Source organism: Mustela nivalis (genome assembly GCF_964662115.1).
Source record: "Mustela nivalis genome assembly, chromosome: 15".
Lineage (NCBI taxonomy): Eukaryota > Metazoa > Chordata > Mammalia > Carnivora > Mustelidae > Mustela > Mustela nivalis.
The window spans coordinates 86827633-86839967 of NC_139034.1; the positions used below are offsets into that span (position 1 = coordinate 86827633).

Below are 12335 nucleotides of genomic sequence, written 5' to 3' on the forward strand. Positions count from 1 at the left end.
TCCCCCTCTCCCTCTGCCCCTCCCTGCTCAGGCTCTCACTCCTGCGCTCTCTCTCTTTCAAATGAATAAAAAATTTTAAAAAAAGAAAAATGACAATTCATGCTGATCCCTTCGCAGGGAAGCGTCCAGCCTGGAATCCCGTGCTGCCCCAGGTTCCACGCCCGACCTCTGCAGAGACCTGCAGCCCTGTGAATGCCCTTTCTTCACGAGGTGTCCGCTCTCCAGCAAATAAACCGCTGGGATACGCTGCATACGGACCCCCATCCGTCAGCCCCCCAGAAGACTAGGGCTTTGGGCACGTGCGGGGCTCACACTGTGAGTGACACGGCAGGACTGGCCTTAAAAACCTGCACGCATTCCCGCAGGGTGAACCCGTCTGAGACTGTCTTACATCCTGCGCTGGTATCACTCTAGGACCGCAGGACTCCCTAACTGAGTCAAGCGTTCCTGCTCCGCGCTCAGCTGTGACGGCAGGCTGGCGCCAGACCCGTGCACGCTGAGTCCCCTCAGGTGAAGTCGTCGGCTCAGCCCCCACCCAGACTGTCCCCTGCCGTCCCTTCCTGCGTACGGAGCACGAACCAGATGAACAAGAAGGTGCTCTGTGGGCAGAAGCACCACACGACTCACTTTTTCACTGTGATGCCGGGAGACTCAGACCTGCTTAACGTGGTTCTTTAACCAGCTTCGCTGTTTTATTTTTACTATTTCTTTCCGCAGTCTGACCAACGTGGCAAAGACCTCCGTGGGACATGAATGGCTCGCCAGTCCCCCGACACCAGGGCTTCTGTGACACCCCGACTCTGAGCACCCTTCTGCGCCCTGCTAGCTCTGTCCTGACAACTTCCTAGGCAAGACACCACGTGCCATGGTCCCCGAGAGCACTTACTTGTGTGGCCCGGCTGTCCAGGGGGCCCGGGAGGCCCAGGGGGGCCCGGGAGCCCATCCCGTCCGCTTGGTCCTGGCAAAGACGTGCCCGGAAAGCCCCGTTCACCTTTCTCGCCTCTCTCCCCTGGGAATCCAGGAGCTCCGATCTGCCCTGGTACCGGAAAGCCTGAAACCAGAACAGAATCTCATGGAAGGAGCCGCAGTGCGGGATCAAGGCCCACAGCACAGACGGACTTTCCTAACTATGTTCGAGGGAAAATGGTACTGACCATCCCTGGACGGGGAACTGCTCTGCAGAAGTAAAACAACTGAACTGTCAGGCTTCTTACCCTGCACATGTCGGCAGTCAAACACCTCCTACAACTTACCATTAAGAAAAAGGGCCTCACGACCCAGACATGGGGAAAAATCTGTGCTTTTTTTTTTTTTTTTTTATGGTGCAAATAGTATTTCCACCAAATGAATGACAAGGCCAGTGAGAGTCAATTTCACTTCCACTTAGAGGCTCAGGGCATGAAAACGTCACCAAAGAAAAGTGGACACAAGACCCAGGGGACGGGAACTGTGCTGGCGATGGAAATGGAAGAGCCAAGAAGTAAAGTTAAGGACAAAGACGATGCTCTGGGCGGAGCGTGATGTTAGTCTGAACACGGAAAGCGGAGTTGGGGGTTAAGAGGGAGGCTGTGCCACCGTTCCGGGTGGGCGCAGCGATCTCCCACTCCTGCCGGCAGGAGCACCAGCTCGGGGCCGCCCTTGGGGCCTCTGCTCCCAGCCCCAGCCACCAGGAGCAGGACGGTGTCTGTGGCCTTAAAGAGCAGAGTGCAGAGGATGTGGGAGTGCCCAGGAAGACGACCGATCCCAGAGCAGGAGCTGCAGTCGTAGGAGAAGAAATGCTACCCTCATGTGCGCTCATCAGCACCAGCAGGACCAAAGGAGGCCCCTGGGGGCTGGGGCTGAAGGCCCCACGACGGGAGGGGAGGAAGCACCCAGCTTGGCCCCAGGAAAGGTCCCCAGGGCTCACGGAGTGCAGCGCTGCTGGGCCGGAGGCCAGGCTTTGACCAGGGGAGAGCAGATAAGGCCAGAGCAGTTTAAAATACTGTAAGTTAAAAGGCGAACAGGCATACAAAAGCTTCAGAAGTAAACCCGGCAAACAACAGGGAAGACACAGAGCGACGTGTGCACTAGGATGGCTGGAGGCCAGCATTTTCATGACCACAGAAAAGAAAGTGGATGGAAACAGAGAAGGGTGATCTGAAAGCGAGATCCACAGCTTTAGCAGGAAGGCAGGCAGCGAGGTGCCCGCGCCGGGGCTGGAGCAAGTCCTCAGTGCCGGACGGGGTGGAGGGTTACATGTTCCAGCAAAAAGGAACGAGCCCTGGGAGAAATTACAGCGGGCGAGCTGTCGGAAAGGGAAATGATGAAAAAGTATAAAACACAAAACTAAATAAAACACACACAAAACCAAGAACGTAAGGACTGTGGGCACTGGGTTGTGCTGTGGCCTCCAGTGCACATGTGGGTTTTCCTCGCAGCCTGTCCGTGGGCACTGGGTTGTGCTGTGGACTCTAGTGCACATGTGGGTTTTCCTCACAGCCTGTCTGATCTGCTCCAGGGACTGGGGGAGATGTGCGCACACACACATTTGCACACATGCACATAAGCACTGGCACACAGACACCTGCGTGCTAACACACACAGACGTGCACACGTACACACACAGAGGAATCCCACCATGAACTAAGCAGTGGGCACAGCAGGATCACACACTAAGTACAGCGAGGCACGTGGGATGCCCACGGACAAACTAGACCAGAGATGGTAGATCGGTGAGGGGGTCTCAGCTGAGTCTGTTCCCAAGAGAGAAACGAAGGCTCCCCGGAGACAGGGAGTGTGGACACTGACAGTGAGGGGCCTGCGGGGCCTGCGTCCTTGGGCGGGGGGCAAGGAGACTGGGGGGCAGGTCCGAGCCAGGGAGAGGTGAGAGGACTTGAGGAGAGACAGGGGAACCCCCCAGGAACACTCACAACCCCATGGCCGCCTGTGACTTCCGAAGTCAACAACCAGAGCTGTGAACACCCTTTGCCGTCATTACTAGAAAAACGTGCAACAGAATCGACAGCCATTTCTCGCAGGTCACCCACGAACGTGAAACACACACTCGGGACACGAACCACACAGATGTCGTCCGACTATTCCCACACCGTCGGCCAAGGATACTCACCTGGAGGGCCTGGCTGGCCTTGCAATCCCGGGAAACCTTCAAAGAGAAGGAGAGTCAGACACAGGAGCCTGCGGGTCTGTGCCCCGGGGCCCTGGGCCAGCAGGGTGAGGGAAGGGCACGGGCGGAACACGGCGCCCAGGCCCTACAGGGCCCTACAGGGCTGCATGCAGACGCTGCAGGAGCCCCAGTGCCAGGACGGAAGGCGGACCTGAGTCTGAGACAGGCCTCCGTCGCCAGGCGGGCCTGCAAGGCCTGTCGCTGTTAGCAAACCTGAGCGCGAGCACAGGTGCAAACGGGTGGAAATGGAAGAAAGGTGAAGAAGAGGAAGGGTGGAGGCAGGCGGGCGGGAAAAGAGAGGGGGAGGGGAGGGGCGAGACGGGGAAGGGGGGGGAGGAAGTGGGGGAGAGAACCGCAGGGGGGCTCGAGAGAAGGGGAGGGAAGGAGGGACAGATGTACCTTTGGGGCCTGGCTCTCCTCTCAACCCTGGGGCGCCGGGGTACCCCCGCTCTCCTTTCTCCCCCAAGGGTCCTGGGCCGATTGCCTGAATTACAGAGGAGGCCATCAGAGTGCAGGGCAGGGGCTGGGCTGCACTTACGGCAGCGCACAGAGAGACTAATCATCCGCAACCATCGCAAGAAAGGGGACGGTAAGAAACAACAGTTGGGGCACAGCGGGGATGGGGGAGTCGTGAGGAAGCAGAAAAGGGACCCCGCCCCCCCCAGCACCCTGCGCGGCTCTGCTTCCTCCTGTCTCAGCTGGCCTTCCCGCAGCGTTCCGCGTGCGGCCGAGCCAGAAGAGTGCGAATTCTGAGGGCTGGGTTTATCTCGAATGTCTAACTGTCCACGCAAGCCGCCAAGTGAACAGAGCACGGACAGAGCGCTCTCACAGCACCCTGCCGTGTCCCTGGCGGGAAGCCACAGGGACCCGCGAACGGGGCCCTGCAAGAGGTTTTCGGTTGTGGTGGCTGGTTTCTGTTCTTGTTTTTTGAAATGGTCCCAAGTGGGGACTTCCTCAAGGACAGACGGATACAGGCCAAGAACGTGCTACAAAGCAGTGAACTAGGTCAGCACGACTCTAAATCGGACGAATCCAAGAGAAACAACAAAACCAAATACTGCAGATTGCCCTTAAAATAGAGTTCCTTTGTGGCAATTAAATTCACAGACGTCATTACAATCTGCGGCCACGACACGAACAGACCACTCGACCGTGGCTGCCAGGTCACAGGTACGGAAGGGGCCCCGCGTCTGCAGGAGGAGGTTCCGGGCTTCCCCGCAGCCATCCCGCTCCGGGAAGCGCACCCCGAGAAGACACGTGCCGCCCATGCATCTTTGCGAGAAGTAAAATGCTATCTGCAGGCGTGAAGACGGTTTTACTAGGGAGAGTTAAATGATGGGTGGTCGGTTTCTTTCAGCATTTTCCTTAATGGACCATCAGAAAAAGAAAAGTTTCAAAAAGTTTTGCTCTTATCATTACCCACGGGCAAATCTTTCCAGTGTCTGTGGTCGAGGAAATGCAGAAATTATCAAAATATAATAAAAAGTAAGTACCAAACGCCACACAATATAGAATATAAGCTTATGACTTTAAATAACACACGCCCTCTTTACACACGCACGCGCACGCACACACACACACGTACGTCATCCTTAAAACACCGTGAGGCACGTGGCCCCAGATCCCAACAGACGACCAAACAGCACTTTTACTTTTACTCACAATTCCGGGTGGGCCTGGAGGACCTGCTTCACCTTTGTCTCCCTACAAAAGAAGAAATACTTATATTTTTTGACTAGACAATTGTCTTAAGGAAAACATGGCTCAACTTCTTGTTCCAGAAAAATAAGGACTGCGCCCACTTACACCAAAGTTATTTCCTGTGAGGGACTCAAAGCGCCTGCACTTACTACACCGAAAGCGGACGCAGGTCCCTCTGCTTTGCCGACCGTGATGCACAAAAAGAAGGATTTCCGCAAATGGTCCAGGGTGGGGGTGGGGGGGAGTCTAATTGTTCACGTGACAAAGCAGCTGACGGTGTTCATGTGTCTGATCGCTCGCCACCTCGGGCAATGCAAACAGAGTCCTTCCTGAGCTGAATTAGTATCTGGTGATTTTTCAATAAAATAAACGTAAATGGAATGAAAGCCTCTGATTTCTAAATACGTTTTCTTAAGGAAATCACTATACCAGAGGTTTTTAGGCGTCAGGCTGTCTAGACCTGCACCGGAAGTCAGAATAAAAGGACACCTGTGGGTTCATCTTTCCCCCCTAAAATCCAGCATGACCTGAAAACATTGGGTGGATAAATTCTAATCTCCTTTAGCCTTAATTTCATTCATATTAGAAGAAAAAACCCAAAGGAATTAATCGTGCTATGTCCGATGTTTTATGTAAGTCCCACAATAACACCTCTAGGAGTCCCAAGACCTGCACATACCCCATGAATGCAGCTGCCCCTTTAAGTCACAGCAATAAACTTAGCAGTAAACCCGCACTAGATGCTTTAATTTTCCTGATTTGAATATGAGACTTTAGAAGTATCTGCGAGACTTAAAAACTACCTTAGTGAAAACATCCTAAACACACTTACCTTTTAAAGCCTTCAAGACTGGACCTCTTCAACAGTGCCAGTGTCAGGGAAGGATCTTCCCCTTCGTCCCTGGCTTTCAGACGCTGCGAGGCCCGCCCCCACCCGCGAGTCGTGCTGGAGACGCTGTTCCAAAGCTATTTCCGTCAGCACAGACTCAGGCTACCTAGTCTCGCATCGGTGAGCGTTTTCTGCCTATCACATCGACAAATATTTCGTAAAGTTTGATAACAAGCACTCGCCCAGAAAAAGGGCGTGTAGGAATCCGTGACTGGGAAATGACCAGACAAGGGAACACAGATTCTTGTCCTTGTGAGCGTGTGGGTACGACCCACACACCACGCAGCACAAGGCGCGGACGCAGGATGTTCCGGGCGGCTGCGCGTGTACATTCAGACGCATCCACGCCGTGTCCCTGAGGGAGGAAGCTGGACGCTCCGCACAGCCTGTTGTTCCAGAGGGGTGTGTGCGCGTGAACGCACAGGACGGTTGTGCGTCCTGCGCACTGCTGATCAGTAACGGGAAAGTTAAACAAACTTGCTTTCCTTCACCCTGTCTGCATTTTTTATTGTTCTGAAACTAGATAAAATTCATCTACTACAAAAGACACATAACAACCTAAAAACCTGAACGAGTGGAACATTTTATGCTCCTCTTTCTAAAACAATCACAGGCGTCAATAAAACCACAAAGTTAAGGCGTGTGCTGCTCACAGGGAGGGCGGTCATTTTTATTACTTGAGCCCCGAGTTTTAGGAAACTGAACCATAGGCTGCAGGGAATGCTTCCGTAGTGTCGTGGCTTACCTTGAAACCTTCGCGGCCTGGGGGCCCCGGGTACCCCGTGTCGCCTGGAAAGCCCTGTGGGGGGACACAGACAGCACCCGTCAACAGCCAAGCCAACAGTTTGCTCCTAAAAACTACAGAGAAAGGGCTGCCTGGGGCGCTCAGCTGTTAAGTGTCTGCCTTGGGCTCAGGTCATGATCTCAGGGTCCTGGGATCGAGCCCCACATCGGGTTCTCTGCTCAGCGGAAAGCCCGCTTCCCCCTCTCCCACTCCCCCTGCTCATGTTCCCTCTTTCGCTGTCTCTCTCTCTGTCAAATAAATAAACATTTTTTTAAACAATTACAGAAAAATACTTACTGGACTCCCTTTTTCTCCTTTTTCGCCATCTTTTCCAGGTTTTCCCTGTGCAATAAAGATGGAGAGAGACCTCAGTGTTGCATGAAAGCAATAATAAACAGTCTCCAGCATCTAGGCCGGGAAGCTGCGTAGGCTGACAGAACCACAGAGTGAGCAATGCCGTCTACGCAGGCCGGCTATGGAAACGGGACAGCAGAAGCGGACTTGTCAATGCTTAAACAACAGGGCCTGATGAGTTCCCCATCTCCTAAGGCAAGCGTGGCATCTGGCCGCACAGTGAACAGCAGAGAAGTTTCCGAATGGCAAGGGCTAGCGGCTGATAAGCAGAGGATTCGTTTCAACAAAGGTCCCCCCATCACGGCGGGGTGGGAGCCGTAGACCAGCGGGTGGGGCTCCTGTCCCCAGGCTTCGTGGGCTGGGAGGCATCTGAGCATCTCGGCTCTTGACCGCTCATGAAGCAGCAGCAACGGGCACGGAGTGCTCTGAGCAAGTGCACAGGGGCTCTCCATGAGAAGCCAGCGGGCTGGGGCTGGGGGGCTCTTCCGAGAGACCAGAGCCCCCACCTCCCAGGAAGGACTCTCAGATGGAGGTGGCCTCCTCATTCCTGCTCACACGGGCTCCAGGAAAGCCCTTCGGGAGAGGACAGGGAGAAACCGAAGAGCCCGACCCGCGTCTTCCACTCAGGCTTCTGTAAACCCAGGACTCCAGGAAGGAAGGAACATGCTCGCATAAGAAGCAAAAGGACTCTGAGGGGACTCACTCGGGGCCCTGGCCTTCCGGGCTCCCCTTTCTCTCCAAACCCTGGCATTCCCTTGAAAGAACAAAAAGAGAGCGTCGTTAGGGTATTGAAGTAAAATATTAAATTATGCGAATATCACAGAGAAGGTGAGTAAGCTTGTAACTTAAATCCAGTACAAACATTCACATAAAATCACAATGAACAAGAACGGAATACTCACCTGAAATCCAGGTTCACCTTTTTGACCCTAGAAGAATTTTTTTAAAAAGAGCAAGAGCGTGAGCCATGAGCACTAATGGCTATATTGATTTTTATAAACACTGAACGTGCAAGTTAAAAATTCCTTTTCTTGCTATGTTAACAAAGAACTGCTCCTTGGTCTCCAATATTCAAATTTCAACACTGGCAAGGCTGTGGGTTTAATTACGCTCTGTCTGTGGCAGCTGTGACCGGTCACCCCCAGCGGGCCTACCTGCCGCTGGCCAGCCCAGCCCCAACCTGGCGCATCTAAGAAGCCCTCCCTCGGGGGGTCAACCTTGCTCCAACCCAGTTCCAGCTGCCTCTGCTCTCCAGACACTCGGATTCTGTGGGGTGGAGAGTCTATAAGCCTGTCCTGCAGGTCACTGGTGCGTGTGACTGGAGAAACCGGACTCGGACCCTATTTCCCTATATGCCTTCCATTTGTCCAAATTAGAAAGCCAGCCTTCACCGGACAAAATCCATCTCATACCTTTTCTCCTTTGGTGGCAAAGTCTCCTTTTTCTTTAACTTGAGCTTGTCCTGGTACTCCCGGAGGCCCACTGACCCCCTGGTCACCCTGTTGATTCAAACAATGGGAATGAATGAGGCATAACATTAAGTATACAAAGAAGAAAATGCAGAGGCAGAGAAAAGCCTAAAACTAGACATCTATTTTTTAAAAATGTAAATTATCTCTGTCCTAACCTATCCCCGTCTCAGCAGAAAGTTCAGTTTGGGCAGGAAGACGGCACAGTCAAGACATGAAGGCACGAAGCCAGGAGACCCTGCGGAGTCAGGAGAGCCACCACATCGAGGAGGAACACCAAAATGAGACGCGTCTCCCAATGCATCCAGGCCTGTTTTTAGGCCGTTTATGTGTCCACAGCAGGACACATGCACAGCCTGACGGCATTTAGACGGAGGAAAGGGGCACAGACTGCCCCAGAGAGCATGGGAAGAAAGGAGGGATCTTTAGGTGCCCCAGAAGGAAGACAGCCCGGACGAACTTCCTTCCTCGGGCGCCCTAACGGCCGCGCGCGACGGAAGTACAGAAACCCAGCGACGGCACAATGAGCGAGATCCAAAGAATGCAATGGTGTCATTACAGGGTCACCTTACAGTGAGGTTTATGGAAAGACTGGACCAAATTCGGAGTGGAACCCAGAGGCCTAGAGTCAGTCCAGACCTGCCCAGGCCTCAGCCATACGCGGCACCCGCCAGTGGTGGTCTCTACACGGGTGTGGACAGCAGTGGAGATGTGGGCCCCGGGGCAGGCGCGGCCTCAATCCCCAGAACCCCCACAGGCTCGGCCCCGCTTCCCTGATCTGATCCAGGGAAACCCGTGGAGAGATCAGCAGAGGATCAGGGACCGCCCCCCCCCCCCCCCCGGCCTCCCCACCCACCCCCGCCCCCCCGCTCCATTGTGTGCCTCCTCCGCATTTAGGCATGGCAGCCTTCCGTCGCTGCAGGGGTTAGCAGAGTCGTGCTACCAACTGACTCTTTTATAATAAAGTCTAGGGCTGGCTTTATCACTGCTTGCAAACATTCTGATTGAACTCGACGTACAGAGAACTAGAATTAATGGCCTCATCGTATTCTCTGCTGGTCAGATCACAGGTGAAAAATGTCAGAGAATTCTTGCTTTCCCGTGTAGGGAAAACACTAATGAAGGACGTGCAGAGAAGCCTAATATGGCTGTAAGGGACCAAGAAGGGGTTCCGAGGCTGCAGCTCCTTTTACACTTAGAACCGTGACTTTAAACATGAAAACACTCCAAAGCCATGTGTACTCACCTTATCACCTTTTGGCCCTTGAAAACTTAAGCCCATTTGCCCCTGTTGATGAAAAATAGGCTTCCATGTTACTCTGCTCAAAATCATCTAATAAATATCACATAAAATATAGAAAATGTAATAACAGGATAGAGTTAAAGCAAGAACTTCTTTCAACAATTACCATGAAATTTTCAACAAAGTTGTGATCACATTATATTCAATGCCCATTAAAAATTTCTTTAAAGTGTTATTGGAAAAATTCTATAAAACCTTTTTTTCAATTTAAAGCTTTTAAAATCTGACTATAGGAAACTAAGGGAAAGATCAGCGCTTCCAAAATAACGCATAAGGGGTGCTGGAAGGAAAGACAGACGGGTGGATAGACAGACGGACAGACAGACAGACAGACGGGCAGATGCATGGAGAGAGGGACAGGTGGATGGAGAGATGTTTAACAGAGATAGATAAAGAAACGTAATTTTCCAAAACTGTTTAAAGAGACTTTAGAGTAAAGAACGGGATTTCGCAGTAGCCTTAAACAAATGCCAAAGAAAGTCAAATGAAAAATAGTTTTACCTTTTCACCTGGAGGGCCAGGAGGGCCTGGAGGACCCTGTAAGAGACAGCGTTTTCATTTACTATCATTCACGACCCTGGGGAGATGGACGTGGTTACCTTAAGGCCCCCAGAATTAACGCAGTTATAGATTTGTGAAGTATTTAAATTTATCCTGTGCTTTGGATCTATAAGATTCGGAAAATAACTAGGAATTAGCCCAGGATAATAATTAACAGGGATGAAACACCTCAAAATCTTAGGCACTTCCCTGTGAAATCCCCTGATCCAAGAATGTGTCGGGAGCAGAGATGCTGAACGAATTTCTCAGCCCAACTCTGAGAGTCCTAGAGTTTCCAGTTCAGAAATGGTGTTCGCCCACTGTGGATATAACTCTTTATCTATAAAGATGAATGATTTCTTCAAGTGCCTAAGCCGTAATGAAGGAAAAACCTTCCTGTATTTGCAACAAAATTTCAGAGTGCTTTTCAGTCATTAAAAAAACAAAACAACAACAACAAAAAAACTAATCATTCTTGCAAAAATGAGTCCATTTATATGCAAGAATATAAAAGAGAACGGACATGAGAATTGCTGGATTGGATAGGGAGGGGGCGGGAGGGAGGCCTGACAGACCCTTAAGGACAGTCGGGCAGGCTAGCAAAAGTACGCTACCGTCTGGGGAACATTATTCCTTGCCGGTGAACATGACATTTAACCAATGGCTAAGTCTCGTTCATATTAACTCTCTTGTGCTCTCAAAATGTGTGAGTGGGAGGAGATGGGCCCTCGTCCTACTGGGAACCACCAGTTGTGCAGGAGGCCAGCGAGAGAGGGGAGCCCTGGGTGGGGGTGGGGGTCTCTCGGGGGGCTTATGTCCCGGAGCTCAGTCCAGGCACATCTCCAGGCTGTGCATCTCCAGGCACAGCCGGCCTTGTCCATCTCTGAATTTGGCCTCCTCGGGCCACAGTACCACAGGCAGGCACCCAGGCCCTCTAGGAATGAACGTGTTATCTGTGTGGGCCATGGTGGCTATCACCAGCCTCCCACCCTGGGCTCTGGAATACGAGTGTCCTAAGTGCCTGACACTCTCCCAAGAAAGCAGCTCATTCTCTTCATCCAGGCACAACAACTGTGTAAGTCGGGATGACACCGGATTTACTTCTGTGCCTCAACACAGCTGTTCCTCCAGTGAGTGACTCCGAGAGGTTCCCCCCAACACTTACTGGTGGTCCGGTAAATCCTGGAGGGCCCACAGGACCCTGGAGGCCTGGCAGTCCTGGCGAGCCCTGGAAGTTATTGAAAATAGAATTAGATGGGGACTAGGAGAGACGCTTCGAGTGCATAGAGTGGTTTAGCAAATGCTTACTGGCGCTCCTGGGGGTCCAGGAAATCCTCTTTCACCTTTCAACAGGGTCCCAGGCACATACCCGATGATTTCACCCGGATCCCCCTAGGGGATGAAGAAAGGAAAAAAAGTCACAATTCCTGCTACTTCTATAAAGAGATAGCAGTCGGCTATTACTCAGCTATTTCTATGCCGAGGAAGAAGTGTGCATTACAGGTGTGGAATCCAGGAGCAAGGCTCTGTCTACACGTGGAGTATACACACTGCCGCCTGCGTCACTGCTAGTATCTAAACGCCCAGTGCCCAGTGCAGCTGGCGCCGCTCCGCTGGACGGGACGGAGGCGCCGGTGGAAGGAGCCCCAGCCCGAGCCCGCAGCCACCCCGCACACACGGAGGGAGCGCGCAGATCAGGGCCACGGGCTCCAAGCATTCTCTTGCGGTAAGGATTATCTGTCACTAAAAGCCCCTGAATGAGCATTTTTATAAAAGCAGGGTATGATGGTAAATTTTGTGTGTCTACTTGGCCAGGCCCCAGTACCCAGACATTTGGTTAAGCCCCAGTCTGGATGTCGCTGTGAAGGTATTTTTATGAGAAGATAACCATTTAAGGTCAGGAGACTCTGAGCAGGTCAGTCGCCATGATGTGGGTGGGCCGCGTCCAATCAGTGGACGGCCTCACGAGGGAAAAGAAAAAAAAACACCTGAACTCCCCCAAGAAAGAGGGAACTCTGTCTCCAGAAGCCTCTGAACTGGGACCCTGACTCTTCCCCGCACCTCCAGCCGGCCACCCTGCCCTGTAGATTTTGGGGTTGACAGCCCACACAGTCATGTGATTCCTTAAAATA

At 52.5% G+C, this 12335-nt stretch overlaps 1 protein-coding gene across 1 annotated transcript in view; it reads right to left on the reverse strand.

Annotated features, from left to right (window-relative positions):
• The window catches only part of COL4A1 (collagen type IV alpha 1 chain), a 130728-nt gene that overhangs the window by 36410 nt on the left and 81983 nt on the right, over positions 1 to 12335 (reverse strand). The window contains exons 9-21 of the mRNA XM_082701007.1: positions 11512 to 11595; positions 11369 to 11431; positions 10165 to 10200; positions 9607 to 9648; positions 8304 to 8390; positions 7794 to 7820; positions 7595 to 7645; positions 6835 to 6879; positions 6499 to 6552; positions 4826 to 4867; positions 3563 to 3647; positions 3107 to 3142; positions 887 to 1051 (exon numbers count right to left, since the gene is read on the reverse strand). Coding sequence (XP_082557133.1) covers positions 887 to 1051; positions 3107 to 3142; positions 3563 to 3647; positions 4826 to 4867; positions 6499 to 6552; positions 6835 to 6879; positions 7595 to 7645; positions 7794 to 7820; positions 8304 to 8390; positions 9607 to 9648; positions 10165 to 10200; positions 11369 to 11431; positions 11512 to 11595 — 817 coding nt within the window. The remainder of the gene's footprint in view (positions 1 to 886; positions 1052 to 3106; positions 3143 to 3562; positions 3648 to 4825; positions 4868 to 6498; positions 6553 to 6834; positions 6880 to 7594; positions 7646 to 7793; positions 7821 to 8303; positions 8391 to 9606; positions 9649 to 10164; positions 10201 to 11368; positions 11432 to 11511; positions 11596 to 12335) is intronic.